This window comes from Diachasmimorpha longicaudata, chromosome 8 (assembly GCF_034640455.1).
Source record: "Diachasmimorpha longicaudata isolate KC_UGA_2023 chromosome 8, iyDiaLong2, whole genome shotgun sequence".
Classification (NCBI taxonomy): domain Eukaryota; kingdom Metazoa; phylum Arthropoda; class Insecta; order Hymenoptera; family Braconidae; genus Diachasmimorpha; species Diachasmimorpha longicaudata.
In genome coordinates this window covers 2,580,052-2,600,191 of record NC_087232.1, presented here as the reverse complement: position 1 = coordinate 2,600,191, position 20,140 = coordinate 2,580,052, and the positions used below count along the sequence as shown (strand labels likewise).

The window sequence follows — 20,140 nt, the reverse complement described above, 5'->3', positions numbered from 1 at the left end:
CAACAATGTCTCCTGCACTACTACTCACGAAAAAAAATTCGCAAGCAGCGCTGTTCTTGGTTATGTGAAGGGAATAAATAATCTCAATCGCATAATTTGATGTTCACAAATAATTAGAAAATCTTTAATTATTAGATTAGATTATTATGAGACTAAGAACGCCCTCTTCCTGACTTGACTGATTGCTGTCGCTATTATAGCTAAATCTCGAATTTGCGGAAATGTTCTCGATTCTGTATACCGTATGCTGCCTCGCACTGTATAGTATATGCAATCTTAGAGCAATCGAAATATATTAAGATTTTCCCAATTGTCTTTTTCCATGAGTTTTAATTTTAACTTCGAAGATAGAATAAGAGCATTCATTTTCTAGAGTTTTCAATTCTTATGATTTGGAAAAGATGGCGCGTGCGTAGCACGCGCGGACGATCTCGTTTCATTAAAAACAAAAAAAAATATCGAACTTCAAAAAAAAAATCACGAAAATCTCGTTCTTTTTCGTTACAAATCGTTTAAAAAAAATATGAAGATATTGTCGAAAATAAACAATTGTGGTAGGGACGATAACTATAAATGAGTAGAAGAACATATGTAAATTTTAAAGCAATCGGTTGAATACTTTTTCTTGTAGGACCTTGACCGTTTCAGAAAATGATGATTCGAGAAAAACGCGTTTACAGTTGAAAGCCCGGTAGACAATCGCTTACGACACGTCGGCGACTATGAGCTGTAACTTATCAAATACTATGAATTTCGGTCTGAATTTTTCACAGCATGTTTTCAATAGGTTATACTGTCAAAATATATAAAAAAAAAAATCGATTTTTTGAAGTGCTCACATGAGAATAACCCCTTAATGCACTTACCTTCCCTAAATATTGATTTCAAAGCAATTTTATGGCACCACTTTTTTAACTATTAGGCAGCTAAATAAATATTGAGATCATTCCAGAATATCTCATCACCTAGATCGAACTTGAAGGATCAAATCTAGGGGTACACCATTTGGATACCCTAAAATGGTATATTTTCACTACAATTATATCCAATTATTTTCATAAAATCCCACACAAATATTTTTTTCAAATCGTTCTTGCTATTGTAAAGTCTCCAAAATATATTTCTCTCTCACATTCATTTTTTCCAGGAAGATCCCCGTGGCAAACTGTTAATTCCTTATTTCAATTCTTTCAAGCCTTCGACTGCTGCTTTCATATGCTCGAATTCAGTCACAATGTGCACATACAACATATGTTTGTAACTTACTAGTTATGAATTACCAAGTATTTTCCCCATTTTCCGGCTCGACGTCAGTTTCTGAACAATTTTTTATAATGCAATAGCCAAGAGATAAAACGGCTCAAGTCAATTTGATGATTATCTAAAACCTTTTTTTTGTGCGATTTATGAGCAACAAAAAGCTTTTATCAGAATTCTAGCTATTTGCCTCAGATTCGCTTGAGATTTGCTTTGCTTGAGATATTTCTCAAAAACTCAACTGAGAATTCAGTCGACTTGAACCGTTTTAGCGATTAACCACTTAATGCTATTAGTTTATTGGAAATTCTTGCAAAATACCCCGCAATAACTAGATTTAAATCTCCAACACTAGAACGAAATAGAATATATGGAGAATTCGGCATCGATAATTTTACGAATGTTTTTTAGTCCGAATCGAATAATTTCTTTAATGGGAAACAACAGAAACGAAATAAACAAAATGGAGTAAAAAGTGTCAACGCATACATGCTTTGTAGATTAAGAGTAAAAGCCTCGGCTACGAGAGTAAAGTGGTGGTTGCGAATTGATTAATGCCGAATCGTTGAGTGAAAAGATGACGGAAAATGACTCAAAAAATTATATTCTCCACATTTAGTAAATATCTACAAGAGATCCATCACGAAAAAAAATTCAAAAGCTTTTTTTTTTTCCAGAAAAATTAGGTTTTCCTTAAAAACGTGATTGCAAATGTTTTCGTCTTAGATCTGGTACTTATAAAATGCACACACAATTAAAAAAATATAATTTTCTCGCGTTATTTTCCCTTTCTTATAACTTTACCGGACAATTCAATCAATTTCGATCACTGGTAGCCTACAAATATTTGAAAAAATGTAACTACTTATTACCACAAGGAAAGGGGAAAGATTATCGACTACTGCACCCAAAGATGACCAATTTTTTCGTCTAACGCTCTGCCTGATTAAATTTTTAATTATAAAAAAACATGACGTAACAATCATTTTTCATTGAATTTAATTTTCCTGGAGGCGTCGAATATAATTGTAATTAGCATTTAAGTAAAGTTAAATCCTCGACCAGAAACCAAAAATAAAACCAAATGTGAACGGATGTATTTAATGTAATATAAAATGAAAAATTATTGAAAATAAGGAAAAATGTACCTATTGCATATCGTGTATTGTCGTTTCTGTGAACGCAATGCATGAGATAAATTTATTATAAATATACTATAATTATAGCATATACTGTTGACATTTACTCTAAAATATTGTTTAAATAGACAACATTTTTTTTCCAATTTTTCTCATGCAAAATTTTTTTTTCTGAAGTCTAATACACTTTTATTTATTTTTAATCATTCATCGTAATATGATGCAAGATTCCAAAATGATAAATCAAGCTCTCACTTGTATTGTCAAAAGTTTACCCATAGGAAACAGACTTGAATGGTGGGATTTAGGAGAACGGAAGTACCAAATAATTCAATATCCTCAGATGGTTTATTTTCGGTACATTCATGTTCAAGTATTCTCATTGAATCTCACAAGTGTTTTTGTACACTATTCTTGTCGTAGTAAAGAGTCCAAAATGTACTTCTCTCTCAGTGTTATTCGCCTCCACGGGCGACTCTCTTGCACATCCCTAACTAATTATCTTTAAATAATTTTACGTTTTCAATTGCTGCCTGCAAATGGTTAAATTGAAATCACAATATGCACGTTCATTACATGCTGGTAATTAATCGGTTATGAATTTCTCGATTATTTTCGTATTTCTCCCCTCATCAACTCTATTTCTAACAATGTTTTTTTTTTACAATTCTCTTAGTTGATTTGAAGATCTTACAATGTATTCTTGAATGACTAGGTCTAAACCTGATCTCGACATTGGAATCAAATAAAATGCATCTACAATTCAGCTTAGACATTTCTACTACTGTTTTTAATCGGAATTCGATTTTTCTGGTGACATAAAAAAATAAGAATTAAATAAAGTAATGGGATAAAAATGTACAGCGCATACACGCTTTGTAGATTAAGACTAGGAGCCTCTTTTCTACCGACTTTCGAGAGAAAACAAGAGGTGATGTAATGGGTATTGTTTTATTAATTAAACCAATTAGTGAAGAGCCGGAAATCATAACTCGAAAAAATAAATTTAATGGATTATGTGAATATCTGTGAAGGATTCTAGAACAAAATCATACGACTTTTATTTCTTGAAAATTTCATGTTCATAAAAAATATTCCTTCGCCATATAATTCAATCAGATTTGATACCACCGATATGTAAAAATATCAATACATATAAATACTACTTAATAAAAGAAGAAAAACAGATTGTCTAATGCACCCAACGATGATGAAGTCTTTTAACCAATTCTTTTCTGGATGAAATTTAGAATACAATTAAGTAACAATGATTTTTCACTCAAATAATAGATTAAATTGAGTTTAAATTTTGGATGCGTCGAAAATAATCGTGATTATATTTTGATTAAAGTTACATTGCCGATCAAAAACAGAAAAAAATATCAAAATGAATGCGAACGTCTGTATTTAAAGCAATATAAAAAGAAAAATTATCGAAAATAAGAAGAGAAACTCCATATCTTATGTTGTCATTTTTAAGAACGCAATAAGTGAGGTAAATTCACTACAAATATACAACAGTCATAGCAATTACTGTTGATATTCACTCTAAAATATCTTTTAAATAGACAAGATTTGTCTTTTCAATTATTCCTAGTCAAAGAATTTTTTTCGTAACAACAAAAACTTTCTGTTTAATTATAAAAATATAAAGAATTATTTGTCTTCAAGTTTTACTCATTATTTTGGGTATGGAATGTTTATTTTCACGTAGTGGTTTTTTTTTATTTACACCTACGAGAAATTTTTGGGGGATTCTGCGTAAATACAAGGGCCTAGGTACGTTATCGACGAGTTGGGGATTTATCATGCGACACGCGAGGGCTTCGGAACGTTCTCAGCAAACTGACCGACAATGTTACCTCTCGGATGATAACACGCCACGATAACGCAAGTTCCGTCCTTTTTGGCCATCGCTATCCCCACCTCGGTGGTGGATTTCCAGACGATCTGCGTGAAGTGACCTAAAAAAATCAAAATATTGGTAGAATTTATTCAGTAGTTAATTTCCAATATTTCGATTACCCGCACCATTTCATTGTCAAATTTGATAATTCAAAATGGAAGAATTGTTTCAAATAACAATTTTCATTCTCTACGAGAAACATTACAGGACAATGTTTAAAAAAAATGTTCAAGGATTATTCACACCTAGAATTCCCGGTTATATATAATTTTTTACATGGGGATGGGCAAGGCAGAAAGCAATAGAAAGGATAAAGAAGAAGTACATAAAGACCAGCATGAGGCGAGCAAAGAACACGCCGGACTATACATGGAGAATGGAGGCATGAAGATGCAGTGTGGAGGTGGAGGAATTGAGGAGAGATAAGAGGTATCAAGAACGAGCTACCCACGGCATAGGGTAAACTGGTGAACAAGAGGCTGAACGAGATCAGAGACGGAGAGTTCATGGAGCAACTCTGGAAGAGAGAGGGGGAAAGCATGAAGAGAAAGATTACAGGAATGACGAAGATAGATGATCAGGAAAAGCAGGTGGACTGGACGAGAATTGAAGGATCGAGATAGTGCGACTATTACTAGGCCATAAAAGAAGACACGAGATTGAGTGAGTACTGACTAGACAGAAAACTGAGTGGAGAGCAGAAGGGAAGTTGGGCAAGGTGGAGGTGTAGAAACGCACTCATGGAAAAGGACGGACATGAACAAGGACGACTGCAGGGCCTGGAGGAGAAAAAAAAAGCCATTGGAGCATGTCGTGGGGTGCAAGACACTGAGGAAAGGACTAAAGGTGAAGGATGAAAGCGGGTGGACGAAATGGTGCAGGGGTAGTAGCAAAAGGCATTGGAGAGGGGGAGGGGTGGAGCGGCTAAGGGCAACACCAGAGAGGGAAATGTGCGACAGGCTGGGAAGAATGGGGAAGGCCCTCAGAGTGACAGAGGAGGAACGAGAAGGGAGGAAGGGAAATGTGGGAAGTGGGAATAAATAATAATAATAATGGGGAAAAAAGGATAACATAAGGGGCGAATTCGGGCAGCGTAATAAAAAAAATTAGGGAAACCAGGGAAAGACTAGAGGAGCAGGAGGTACTAGTAGACATACTAAGAGATGATTACGAGCAAGGGCAGAAGGGAGGTGTAGGTCTAAAGAAGTGTATAAATAGAATAAACACGTGATAATAAATATATCAAATGTAATTGGATAGATTGTAAATATGTAGATGAGAAACAGAAGGATGGGCAGGAGTCGATATAAAACAAAGGAAGCATTTGTAACATTAAAGAAATAAAATAAAAATGAAATTGAATATAATTTTTTACAAAATCAATAAGCAGAGCTTCCATTGTACTCACAGGTATTTAATACTTTTGGTTCGATGCCATATTTGTGGTCTTTTCGTTCAGCGTACCACTTGGATACAACCTCACGTGCAGGAACAATGAGTTTTGGATCAGAGCACTGCACAGAATAGATATTCTCACCGAAAGGAGAGCTCGACTGAGGGACCAATTTATTTGTGTTAAGTAAAGTGTTCGCCCAAGCCTAGAAAACATGAAGAAATCATTATACAATTGCTCATCGACCCAAAGAATAGTGAGCTTCTGCTGGAAATTTCTTTTCACAGTTGAAGATTTCCATCGAAAAATGTAAAAATATATTGGTTATGGAAGAAAAGATGTTCAACAATTACTACCGGATGTACTTCATTGCCTTTCAACTTGAATTATTTTTCATAAAATTTGTTCTTCCGAAAGAAAGTCTTCTTTAAATTAAGATAAAAAAAATCAATTATATGGATAAAATTGAGAAAAAGTGAAATGATTAATAGCTCGATAAAATCAACTTCATTGCTTTATCGATTTTCACGTAATCAATCACAACGATAAATACCCTCGCAGCAGAAGTCAGTTCCCCGCTGAGTCTGAGATCAGGAACTCGGTGTTTCCTCCTGTACTCATTATGAACGAGCAAGGCCTCCTGCTGCCACGATGCTTCATCGACAGCTGAGTGAGCACCTCTGGAAGCTAGACCATTACTTTTTCCCGGTGAACCTCCACCAGGTGGTAATACATTCTCCATAAAACTGCCGAGAAAGTTGCCAGCTGGATTGTAATTGCATACGACGTAAACTTCGCCATTACGATTACGCGACATTCCTACACCTAGCTCGGTACTGTCTCTCCATACGACCTGCGTAAAATGACCGCTCTTCAGCGTTGTCGGCTCTTTGTTATACTGATGTTGTGCTTCCTCTGCATACCTATAAAATAACGCCAATTGCAGGATTAAATTTTCCATTTATTTAAGAGTATTAAGCCCTTGATGTAGACTTTGTGAAAAACCATTTACATTTAATGTTCTTACAGAATATATATTATTTTACAAAGACTCAACCCCACAAAGCGCAGTGATCAGCGCAGGTAATCATTTGATTTGGATTACGTGAGTAATTTCGGGACGTTCTGATAATTTTTTAAATTTTCTTTTCTGCACGAGAGAATGGAAAATATGATACTTGGTTGTACTGTTCTAATTAAATCTGGGTCAATTTAGTCACGACTTTAATACATTTTCATTTTCGTAATTTCCTCTGGTTCGTTACCGGTTAGAAAACTATGAAATACGATTCATTAATAATTAAAAATGATGATTCAGCAATACCATTCATTAACAGGTTCATCGCCATTGACGATAGTCTTTGGGTTTGAGCTCCACATACAGTACAAATTTTCTCCATACTCAATGTTTGCTCTATGCTCCAGTCTTCCTTTTGTCGCCAGAATGTTTGCCCAATCCTGGCTGGTTTTGCATAGCTGTCAACGAATATATGCTAATTAATAAATTGTAATTAATGGTGCATAAAGTAGTTATACAATCAGCGATTATAAATATTTTACCTGTTTGTTAAGTCTGAGTGGTGGCACTCCATGTCTCGCCCGAAAAAAATTATGTGTCTCTAGACAAAGATCAATGAATTCCTTGCCGGGTCCAGATCTGCGCACAGATGGTTTAGACGTGTCAGTCTTTGTTATCTACAACACATATATAAATAATCCCCTTGTGTGATAGCACTATTTTTCATCAACATTAAGAAAAACTAAAATCAAAACTTTCCACTCATTATGTATGAAAAATTGATCGAATAAATGGGAGCACACGATAGCTTAGAAACCCTACACCACGTTTCAACGATCATGAGAAATTGCAATAGACTGACCGAGAGCACAGAATTCCCATAGTGTCATTATCGGCTTTCAAAAAAAATTCGGTGACTCGTTTCGTCGAGTATTAATAATTAAAAGACAAAGTGAAAGACTGGTAAATGTTTATGGTGATTTCCATTCAAATATCCACTTTATTGATCCATTTTACGGTGCAAGCGGTCTCTCTGTAGATAATTTCAGGTGTATTATCTGAAATCGCTTGGTGATGAAGGTTTAACGACAAAAGACTGCTGATGCAAATGACACAAATTGCGGGTAATTCGAAGTACTCGTGATTTCGTCATTCATACACGATATGATTTTCATTATCCGGTATTAAATTATGGGATTAGGGACAAGGCTGATAGCTCGCAACTGCTGTGGCAATTTGTGTCTATTGGTGGAGGGCTTTTGGATTTAATAAAGTGGAGATCGAGCGTATTCAAGTAATTAAACGATTTAAAAAATGATGGGTTTTGACATTCGTAAAATAAATCACAGATAAAACCTGCCAAAATAGAGTGGTAATTATTCTAATTTCAATAAAATGTGGAGTTTAATTTTCACAATGAATTGAAAAATATAAAATCAACGTGAAAATTGAAATCGTTTAACATGATTTAAGCTTTCTCAACAGTTCTTTATACTTCCATTACACGGACAATGGAATTGAACATCTCTTCATGCTCAATGACGAATGGAAAAGCATTGAAACTCTTTTTTTTGCGCCTCGTTTACTGCACGACCGATATGTTAGCGCGTGCCGTCTCGTTCTCATTCACCACGGTTTCCTCTTCCTCACAATTTTCACTCGATATATCATAACGTTGGCTTTCCACATTCTACCAGACTATTTCCCATTGTCACGACAATGAAATAATTTACCAATGGACAGGTAAATGAACAATATAATTTTATTTCAAGGAATTTCATGATCTAGTGAAGGCATACCTGCGTCGAAGAGTAACGTGCAGAATCCGGTGAAGCCGATGAGGACCTCGCACTGCTGCAGGACATACCATCGCTTCCGAGACTCCCATGGAAACTCCCATGTAACGAATTTGATAGAGGTCCTGGAGACGCTGGGGACGCTATCAGAGGTGACTTGGACCTCACTGAATCCGCACGTGATCTGTAATGCCAAAAAGTTCCATCAAACCAATTCTGATTCCGGGTTCAGTGGTAAATTAGCTGAACAGATCGAATAAATTAAATTTCAAGATTTTTTAAAAATATAAATACGTAGGAATCCAAAGAAAATATTTTTAATTTTTATTAGATTATTTTTCCCACCCAAATTTCAGCCAATAGAATTGCACCATTTGTTGATATTTTGTATAGCCTACCTCGAATATCAGCGAATAAACCCTTTCAAAATTCATCCTCGGAGTCAATTATATCCATTCAAATGTCATCTTGAAATTTAATTATTTTGATAAATCGTTCTCATGGTGTGTAATTTAACATTGACTTTTTTAAAGGCTTGCAATATTGTCACAAATGTAGTGCTTATAATAACGAATCTCCTAATTGTATTAAAGACAGAAAAATTGCAGAAATTATTCAATTGGTGAATGGTAAAATAGAGTGCATGGATGACAATCAGTTCAAAAAAAAATCGCTGACTTTTTGGCAACAGAATTCTTTTACATTTTAACAGTTAAAAGCTTCAAAATGTACGGGTGTATCCTCATGACTAGGTTGTATTAGAAACAATAAGTCGAGTTTTGTAAATTAAAAAATTCGTTAGGACCCTTGCGAATAATGTTTCATAGAGGAAGAAATATTCGTTAAAAATTAAACAGAAATAGGGAAATTCTTTTTTTTATTAACAGTAAAATTCTCTGGATACTATTGTAAATGAATACTCTTCTCTTCCGACATATTCATCGAAATGCATCCTCACAGACGTATGCTACCACTTCAGAAATGAATAATTCAATGATGAATTTCACAAAAGCTTTTAGTAAATGTCTGAATTCATTATTCCCCTGATGTGCTTTTGAATTTACATCTCTCAGTTGAAATTTCGTGTTTTCTCTCCAATATAAACAATTTCTCCCCACAATTTCAAACTTCATCATTATTTCGAGCTCCAAAAGTTGATTAAAATAGTAATTATTCAACAAATTGTAAAACAATGACCATTAACTGGTGCTGTTACGATCAATAAACTCGCGCTGAGTACTGAACTACCAATAAACACGCTATTGCACCAAGAAAAGTTTTTTCATGCATTTGAAAAGTTGGTTTTATCATAATTTTAAGGTCAATTACGTGTAAGAGTATTTGAGCATTGACGCAGACTCAATGTCAATGTCGTGTGTTAACCCGAGGGGGAGTTGAAACAAGAGGTGAAAGCTGAATTTTCAAGGCTCAGGCAGCAATTCGTGACGAGCTAATTCTTTTTTTTTTTCGTATAGTTCCAGTTGGTTTTCAAGATTTTACGACTGCACTCAAGATCCATTCCGTTTACTTCCTTTTTTCAGAGAGTAATTATCCAGATTCTTCTCGAAGTGACAATGAAGTCTGATCTATGTTTTTCTACGTACAAAAATACAGATGAAAGGTCAGACATAATTCACTTTTTCGATCGACTACAACCAAATTGGCTGAACAAAAGATTTTTCAAGAATTAAAAAAGATTAATGAGAAATTGAAAATTATTCATTGATTTTTCATCTGTTATTCATCTTTATCATTGGTTGATATTTTTTGATGTGAAAAAAAAATCGAGAAACATTTCATGGTACTTTAGAAGCACAAAAATATATCTCGACGATTCCCCTATAATGAAACAGAATTGAACCATGAAGATGTATTGTGTGCCATAAAAAATTCAATTAAGTAGGTAATCCTCTGGTCAGTAAATTATTTGAGGTTCCATTGAAAAGATTTTTTTTATAAAAATAGAAATGCCCTAGAAAATAATCTGGCATTCTCTCTAGAAATAAATCATCACTAAGATAATCGGCTCATTAAAAACAGTAATAAAAATGTGTTGTAAGTCTAGCTGTTGGAATGAATTATTTCTCTGGGCCGATTTATCAATAAAAATAATCATTAATGAAGATGAGACATTCATTGCAAGCATAGTCTGGCCATCCACATGATCAAGCAGTTCTTCCTCTAGTTTTTTTCTAGTACATCTAAGTGATGAAGCGACTGTATTGCTAAGATGAAAGTCTAAGGATATTTCTGATAATAGCGAGCTCTGACCATAAGTCACGGACAATTTGTGGTGACGGCTGGACGGACTAACTTAACACTGAAATTTCATGATCTAATAGTAGCGTGATCAGTGAATTTATGGCCAGGATCAGTGGGCTAATGGCTTCTAGTGAAACAAGCCTTTTTTCAACTGAATGATGAGTACCTTTCGATATCAAGTTGATCTACAAAGGCAACCACCTTCTTTTTGGTTCCACTTACGTTCAGCGATGGCATACTACAAGAGTAATGTCGATTTTACAATTATCAAGAGACATTATACTAAATGAGGATTAAAGTGATGAAAGATCATTCTTGATTTTAAATTTGAATTGTTACGTGATCTTCATAGAAATGTGATATTCCAGTATCTAATGTAATATCCAATTTCTGAACAAATTTTTTGGTCATTAAAAAGTACGTCAAATGAGGTACTCGATGTCAAAGTCTGATATTCACTCTGTAACTTAATACCAATTTAATAGTTATTGATTATTAGTCACGATCTCTACCGTCAATTCATATATTTTGGCCTCTAAATTTATGAAGAACCTCAAATGTTCATATTTCTCCTAAAAATATAAATCATTAGAGTAATTCAGTGACTGAGAACATCTTGAGGAGTCAGTTCTGGCATTTCACCACTTCAATACAGAATTATTTTAAATGAACCAAACTAGGACATCTAAACAATAGATAGAAATCCTAGATAATGAATAAAAATTATCATTCATTATTATTGTTCTAAACTACAGGTTTCTATTATACTATTTTATGTCACACAGGGATAATAATACATTAATACCATCAGGCGATAAAAGTATTATCTCACGAATATGACTCTATAATCAAATCTGAAGGTCAGGATTATACTCATTTATGAAATAATACTTTTATTACTTTACGAGAGAGTATATCATGTCATTTCTCACGAAATCCGGATTTTTTGAAGCAACAAAAAATTGAAAGTTAAATATTCTTTCGAGCCTGGTAACAGTCGGTGCGCGTCAAAATGTAACGGACCGTAACAACGGAGATCGGCTTCCGTGTAACCACAGAAAGAAAATAGATTGTCAACCCCTTTACTCGGACTCTGGAGACAGGAGAGTAACGAACGGTAAATCAGACGCGAATGTGCGGCCATCCTGTCTCGAAATATCCTCTTCCTCGGCGCGATCACAGCCTCTAGATATTATTTATCATCCCCTCAAATGAACAATTGTTATCAACTATTATCACATGGAAAAATTATGCCATTGTAAGAGGATTTGTGCTTCACAAATTTTTTTGCCTCTTGTCTGGAAGCCCATGAAAAAAAAGAAAGACCTACTCACCTGCTCGACTTTGGTGTAACAATATCCCTTGTCTCGGATGTGTACTTCCTCTCCGCCCTTCCGCCATTAAAAAGTTCAACAGTCTCTCGTGTAACAGTCTCCAGCAACGGTTCACCACCTTTTCGCCCTTTGCTGAAGGTCCTCTGATCAGTTTTCCTGGTCATGACGACCCGCGAGAGCGGTTGATTGAACTCGTGACCGTGCATTGTCGGCGGTATCATCGCCAGCGACTGGGAAAGTGGTCCACCGACACGTGGTGATCTGTGGACAAATGTATTCACTTCATTTCTGATAAATCTTCACATATTCACACGCGAAACACCTTTCAGATATACTGTTTCGAGTCGTTGAGACACATGGGAACTACAGGTACAGCGCACTGTCCAACAGAACGTGTGATACTGACGGGAGTTTTTGAATTTGCTGCACGCGAAGGAGAATGTTCGACTTGTTGTGGTGTGGAGTGGTGGTCAATTGAATAATCATTGCATGTCCTTTTAATGCTAATTAATAATTGAAGAAACTAAATTATTTTACCATTTTTTAGAGCCTCATTTCGGGACTTGTTCCATTTTATTTTCGCTCGCGTTAATTTATTTGGTCAATTGTTGTTAAAATCATTTATCAGAGTTGAGCCACTCACTAATTTTCCACATACTTTTCCTTTATCTTATTTTGAATATGAATATTATTGAGGTATTGAGCAATAATCATCAACAAAGAAACTTATCGAAAAATATTTGATTTCGTTATAAAACTTCGAAGATTATTATGACTTTTGTATTTTTGTTATAATTTAAATGTTTTTTCCGACTCGATTTAAGAATAAATTCCAAGTTTTTCTCCCAGTGAGTCAATGTGAAAATGTTTATTAGTGAAATATGAAATTAAACAACAGAAATTTGAACAGAGGGCGAGCGGTCGGCCAACCGAGGTACCGCTATTCCGGCTGACCGGGATCAGCGCTCTGGAACAAGCCTGGGGCGTTCTTCTCAGACGTGGATAACATTCGGGAGAGAGAGGAACAAAAAGGTAAACCAGTCTTCATGTTCTCGTGTTGAGCGGGTGCGCACCCGCGTATTCCATCCACACGTGCACGCTCACGTGCTGTCAATTGGCACGCACGTGGTAAACGGAAGAGGAGTCTTGATTTTTTTTTTTGTTCGAGTGCTCAAGGAGGTTGGCACGATGGAGAGAACGCAGGCTGTTTGGAATTTTTCAGGATTTCCCCGGTGGAGGGGGACATTATGCAATTACTTTCCATTGGTTAGGGGTAATTAATGGGAATTTATCACGAAAAAATTCTGTGCGGCGAGAGTCAATGTGTTAGTTTCAGAGAAGTATGTGAAGTGTCGACTTATGCCGCGTGAAAAATTGAGGGTTTTCCGATTTATAATATTTGAGATTTTATCGTTCCATTGATTTGTATCGCATTATAGTCAATGTCTTTGTTTTTTAAGAAAATATAGATAAAATATTAATTGGAATTAAAACAGTATGAGTCTGATTTAAACTCCAAAAATTATAATTTGAAAGACATTAATACCAAAATTATGGTGCACAGAAATATTATTGTTAACTTTTTAGTCAATCACAGGTCTAATTATCATTCGAAAAAGTCAGAAGAAGATCGCATTTCTCTGCCCCACATGAAAATTATAATCAAGCTCAATCATAATTTCAATTATAATTGTAACAAGCTCTTTTAATAAATCATTAATGTTTCTGTGTACCTGAAAAGACGTGTTATATTGAAATGCTATAATCAAATGAGAGGTTATCGTTTTAAAAAAATGGGTAAAGTTACCCATAATCGTAATTTGATCTATCGCAGCCGTCAGATAGCGGACACTGGATGCACATCTAAAAAAATCATGGTAAAGAAAGAAAAAAAGCTATGCGTGTGATTAACGACTGACGGTTCGCGTTACAATTTCTGTTTCGTCGACAAACATCGTTCGATAATTATTATGTAAGTAAGTAAGGATATTCCTCACCCGCAGATGACATTGAGAGGTCCATTCGGCAAACCGTGACAGTCGTGACATTCTAGATATGTCACGAAAAATATACTGAAGGACTCGGTTATGAGCATCCGGAATTCATCAATGTCGAAGGTCGTAATAAGATAATTGAAATATTTTCCGTCTCTTTCAAATAAATTGATGTTTCGTATTCAATCCGACGAGTCGTGGTTAGACAAATTTAATCCAGTGGTCGACCTTGCTCCAATAGATTAAAAATTACAAAAATGTTAATAGTAACTTCAAATGTACTTTTTCCTCGAATTTTTAGTTGAAAATGCTCTTCATAATTTTTTAAAGAAATAAGTTTTTCAGTGAAAGGTAAAAATGTTTTTAGTGAATTTGATATATTTAAGACATTTTTAAAAGGCTCAAGAGATTGATTTCTCTCTTTTGTTGGGAGTAATTGGCCTCAATTTTTCAAAAGAAAAAAAAATGTGCGCAGAATTTCTCCAGCATTTGCAAGACACGTAACCTCGTTTCAGCGACTTTCTTTGCATCTAAACTAATTCATTAATTCAACGCGTTGACTGTGACTCGATATGTGTTCTAATGAACGCCCTTCATCAAAGATCAATATGGCAAGCATATTTCGAATAAATTAATCAGAATAATTGAGAATTCCATGGAGGAAAGGTCAAGACTGAGTTGAGTATCATGGTTAATTAGACAGTGTAATTTCAATCCTGAGCAAAGTATAGAAGAATAAACTCATTAAAAAAAATTATCGCCAATATGAATTCCAAGAAACCAGTGAATTTAGAATTTATTTCGTGTGTCTAAATATTCTTTTCGCACCCATTGAGAGAGAAAAATCTCTGGAAAATGATTTCTTATCCCAAATTACGTAAATATTTCTGCAATTCCTTGATGTCAAGAAATATAGTGCCCTATTTTTTTTTCTACACAAAATGCACTCACTTCCTTTTACCACTTCCCTCCAGAAATTGTTTCAATCAAAAAGATAATCATTCCCTTGAATAATTACTAATAACTGAACAGTGAGCATCTCCGAAGAGTTTAACACATCTGCTCAGTGGTTCGATGGGTCAAAGTGTCCAGCTGACGCAAGTTACCTACGGACCGCTAGCTATCCTAATAGCCCGATAATTATTCCACCATTACGCAACCGACCATTGTCAGTGGCGCAGACATTAACAAGTTGTACGCAAACTGCTCATCATCCTCACTGCAGTATTCATTGATGTCCCACAGATATAATCGTTGAATCTAAATTTATCCATTAGTCACTATTAAATTGTCATCGATGCCGAAAAAATAAAAAAATATCGTTCCATAATAGACCCAAGACCGCAATCATGTGGCTCTTTCTAATGAAAAGAATGACTGATTTTTTATTTTTAAAAATGACTGTTCACTTCATCAGATAATAGGTTGTAATAAATAACCGCGAAATCAAAAATTAACTCCGTGATTTTCTTCGTAAATTAAAATTTTTAAGTCACGCTCATTTAATGAGGTAGTTTTTTCAATCATTTTTAATTAATCAATGTGAATTGACAATTTTAATTTTAGATGTTCTCAGTATTTTTGTTGTAATTACTAAAATATCGTAAGAACTGAAAATTTAGGAATATTATTTTCCGCGCTACAGAACGTGTGTTAGTGCCAGATTCTGAAGACAAAGGGGCATGAAAAAATTCACAAATTCAAAGGAGGGGAACAGAGGCATGTCATTACCTCTGACCCTGGCAACACGTAATTTTGTGGAATTTCCTCGACACCTGTTTCTTCCAACGATAAAAGGCAAGAATCCAACAAAAAAAAATGAGAATCCTACTTATGCATTAAGCGCGACGAGACAGTGGTGGGGTAATTTGTCAGGTCGTGAGACACTTTTTTCAAAGAAAATTATTGCTGTTGATCTGTTGTAAAGGAGATATGAAAAGAAAGATGTAAGTGAGGTTTACAGCGGATTTTGAACGCTTCCTGGAAGTAATAAATAAACATTTTGAACATGATGATTTGTCACGATGTTTTTCACTTCAGCGGAAGCTTTTTCATGGTGATGAACAACAATTCATGGCGATATTTTTATTCTAATGAGTTGGAGATTTTTGTGAGGGGAAAAGATCGGATTTCCATAGGTTAGAATCAGTTTTTGTCCTTCAACAGTTCAATAATGTATTCTGATCATATTTTCTTTAGTTAATTATCTGGAAATATTTTCTATTATTCGAGAAGAGGAAGTTAAAAAATTTGTGATTTTCTATTGAGAGTTTAATTATTGAAATTTGAATCTTCATATATTTAAAAAATTGCTCGTTTTAAAATTATTTTGGACTCAAAACATTTTAAAACGTTCGAAAACTGCGGGTCAGTAACTTCAAATAAAAATGCAGATGTTCTCCACAAATTAATGAAAGTATTTCAATCAAAAACAGGAACTGAATCCTTGAAAAATGAAAATAATGGTACCATCGAAAAGGTGTTTATCGCTTGCATATACTGGTAAAGGCCGATAAAAAGGAAGGAGAGTCCGACTGCAGTATGGACACACGTATAAATGGTATTGTAGAGAGGTGGAAGTACCATGGGTCAGGTTCAAGGTCCTCCCATGGAATCAATTGCGTAAGATCGCCTCGAACGCGCCTTTCTCCATCATGTCTCAACCATAAAATGCCTAATAATCGCTAATAATAGTGGAAATCACTGTCATTAGCGGTAGGTGCCCAAGAAATATTTGTTTCCAATCGAATGATCATCATCATTTTACTGACAATGTCGAGTTCGAGGGTTCCCTTCGAATGGACACACGTCAGCGTTAGCAAAGCGCTGCGCCAGCTGATTCCTTGTGAATGAATTAGGAGCATTGAGTACTCAATATTATCATTCAATTAATAAATTGTGCATAAATGGCGAAGTATTATTAGATGATACGACGCAATTGGAGATATCTGATTTTAGTCAATTTTATTCTAAACAGAAAAAAGTTTCATCTCAATGCACTGACATGTGATAAATCCTCTGAGTTGATTACAGAAAAGAAAAATAGATCAAAACATCTCGAAAAAAAATTGAATATCAGCCGTTATAAATAAACCATTAATGAGTAGACGAGATTAATTCCTCAACTCTTTTTAGCAATTTTTTAGAAACTTTTTAAAATTTTATTTTGCTTATTTATTTACTTTTTCTGATTTGTAAAAAATTTTTTTTTAATTTCGATTTTTTCCCTGGTCTTGAAAAACTCATTTGCTGATAAAATTCAATATTTTATTTGCTCATGCAAAATAATTATTATCAAGAACACGAAATCGCCAATTACAGACACGTCAGGTAGAATTTTTGTGTTGACATTAACTTTCAATAAAATTAATTTAACATTTCAATCTTCAAAATGAACTTTATGTTAATGCTACTTTAAATAAGTAGTCAGATGTTCCTCAATGCGTATAAAATTAATTCCAATCATGAGCTCGTTTTTTTGTTCCGTTAAATTAGAATTTCGTCATCAGTCCATTTCCCGCGACGAAGTGAACGTTTAATTAACTTTCTAATGTTAAAATTATCTCCTAAATTATTATCTCAAACGAAAAATTTATTTAATTCGAAAGAGTAACCGCAAATCGTTACTCACTAATCCAACATCCAATGACGACCCCTTTGATTGAACATAATGAGAATATTTATAAATTTGATTCGAAAAAAATCGAATTGCTTGAGAAAAAATTCAATCAATTATGGTATAGTCGGGAGGAGAAGATTATAATCGACTTGTAAATTGGTTTTTATTCCTCTAACAACCATTAAGTCGAGGAAAATATTATTTTCAATGCGGTATCTCGTTTCTCGCGACCCCGAGAATTTGCGATAGCGTAGGTTGTTGGCATGTATATGTGTATTTATATCCTGACTGGCTCCTGCGAACCGCAGACTCATCTTTACTCCACTGCAGATATCATTTCTCTATCGACCAGACAACACGACACTAATCCGTCTTGTAAATTTTACTGTACAAACGTAGAAACGACGGTTGCGTCATGTTGAAAATTATTGTTTGATTTGCTGAACCTTCGGTTTTACTGATTTATGGATTTGTAAATGATAAGATAGCAGTACCTGCACTGTTTTTTTTTATTCCTCTGAGCATTCTGAATTAACATGTTGAATAAATTCACGAGGATTATATTATCACAATATTGTTTATAATCCTTCGCCAATATTTTTATTCTATTATTTGGGTTACTTTCCCTTTTAAGTGTCATCTTTTATTTTGTGGAATCATTTTTAATAATCAAATTTCCCTCGACACGAGTGGATTTGGTTCTTTTGAAATCCTAAAATCTTCATTTTGGTTGGAAAATTTCGTGGACACGAATTTTGTTTTTTTTTTGACAAAAAAATGAAAGAATAGTGCAAGAATCTTGAAAAATAGATAAATCTGAAGTTTCTACTGTTTAAATAAATGGGAAAGTAGTGCAGTGACAATAAAATCAGAAGATAAACATCGACGAGGTAATCGAACATCAAAATCTTTCCAGCTGTTGGACGTGACTCGTTGGATTCTCGACTTCTTTATCTTTTATTTGTATATTGTACTCTGTTAGGTGTATTATCATTCATACATTCGGTCGACGGTGCATTTCTGAGGTGGCTCAACTCAAATTGTATTCGAAAATGAATTTTCGACTTTACGGTGATCGTCCTCATTCGCTATTCATCATTCAAATGAACCAAATACTTATCAAGATTTAATACATATGGAAATTCCTGTTAATTTTATCGTAACTATTTATACTCAGGGTGCAATATACGTCATGAATTCTATTATTATCTACTACTATCGAACTCCTGTGAACCGATAAGAATTCTAAAGGAATAAAAATATCCAAAGTGGCAGTTCATCAATGGGGACTACAATTCCGATCGTTCGTCTTCCTTGTGGCAATGTCCTTGACTATGAATAATAAATTCAAAGAAATGATATCGAAGAATAAAATAGGAATTTGAAAAAATATATTTTTATTAAAAAAAAATGAGGTGATAGAGATTCCACGCGTTCCCTCCATTTCATTCATAAAATCACCTCAATAGAATGACGTCATTGGAGTAAAAAAATAACCTCAGGGCCTCCAATATCCAGCACGAATTATCAATTCCATACGGAATTTGCTATCCCAAATCCTCTCAAAACACCACGCTCCCATCGTAAAACGTAATTACGACTAGTGTCACAAAAAAAATGCCGAAACAGGCGTTAAATGCGCAGAACCCGCCTCCTGAATACCAACGACACTCTTTTATCATCAAACCGAAAACAACATGAGTTTCCAGAGCTGATTGAAAGGCAAAAAAACTTCGTCGTAGACACAGCCCCGCCGGAAGAAGCCAAAACAGCACAAGTTATTTTCTCCGTCGCAGCTATTTCCCTCTCACTCACTCTCATTCATCCGTATTTCCCTTTTTCCATCCACCCTAACTCAATTCAACAATCCACGCGACCATGAAGACCATGAAAGTCGTCTCTTACCTCACAGAGTAGGACCTTGCTGGTTTGGAGGTCATTGCACTGACGATGCAGTTGAGCTCGGGAAATATCGATTCCACTGACCACCCCCTATTGTCACGACCTTATTATCTTTCACACTTTTTTTGTTTATTCCGCACTTGGGAATACAGTTAACAAAACACTTCCAACAGCTTCTTTTTTTTTTAATTAATTAATTATTGATTTTCAACTCCGTTTCGTTTCGTTGGCTCAGCTTCGCATGAAATTAATGATTAGTTCATTTTCACTGTGCAGAAACTTTTGTCTTCAACTGTAAATGGTTTTTCGGTGAATTTTAGCCAATTTTTTCCATTTAAAAATTTCAGAAGATTCATTAATTGATAATGTTCATTGCGAAATTACTGGTTGATTTTTGTTTTTATTCTGCGGAATTTTATTGCCAATCCGAATCGTGACATTATGTCCTCCTGAGTTTTTGATATCAGTAAGTTTTTACATTCACTCCCGTTTGATGTTATGGTGAACAAAAAATTACTTT

General features: G+C 34.7%; 1 protein-coding gene across 11 annotated transcripts in view; it reads right to left on the bottom strand.

Moving 5' to 3' along the window:
• Positions 1 to 750: 750 nt before the first annotated feature.
• Positions 751 to 20,140, bottom strand: part of LOC135165323 (uncharacterized) — a 42,088-nt gene continuing 22,698 nt past the window's right edge. For 4 of the 11 annotated variants that reach the window (XM_064126504.1, XM_064126505.1, XM_064126508.1 and 1 more), the window contains 9 exons: positions 19,624 to 19,912; positions 12,106 to 12,366; positions 10,938 to 11,009; positions 8,513 to 8,693; positions 7,256 to 7,390; positions 7,020 to 7,171; positions 6,249 to 6,618; positions 5,711 to 5,900; positions 751 to 4,360 (listed from right to left, as the gene is read on the bottom strand). In XM_064126504.1, the coding sequence (XP_063982574.1) occupies positions 4,203 to 4,360; positions 5,711 to 5,900; positions 6,249 to 6,618; positions 7,020 to 7,171; positions 7,256 to 7,390; positions 8,513 to 8,693; positions 10,938 to 11,009; positions 12,106 to 12,366; positions 19,624 to 19,658 (1,554 nt within the window). In that variant the 5' untranslated portion in view covers positions 19,659 to 19,912 and the 3' untranslated portion in view covers positions 751 to 4,202. Of the gene's footprint in view, positions 4,361 to 5,710; positions 5,901 to 6,248; positions 6,619 to 7,019; positions 7,172 to 7,255; positions 7,391 to 8,512; positions 8,694 to 10,937; positions 11,010 to 12,105; positions 12,367 to 12,427; positions 12,494 to 19,623; positions 19,913 to 20,140 lie in introns of those variants that run through there. The other 7 variants (XM_064126510.1, XM_064126501.1, XM_064126500.1 and 4 more) reach the window with 4 other exon arrangements.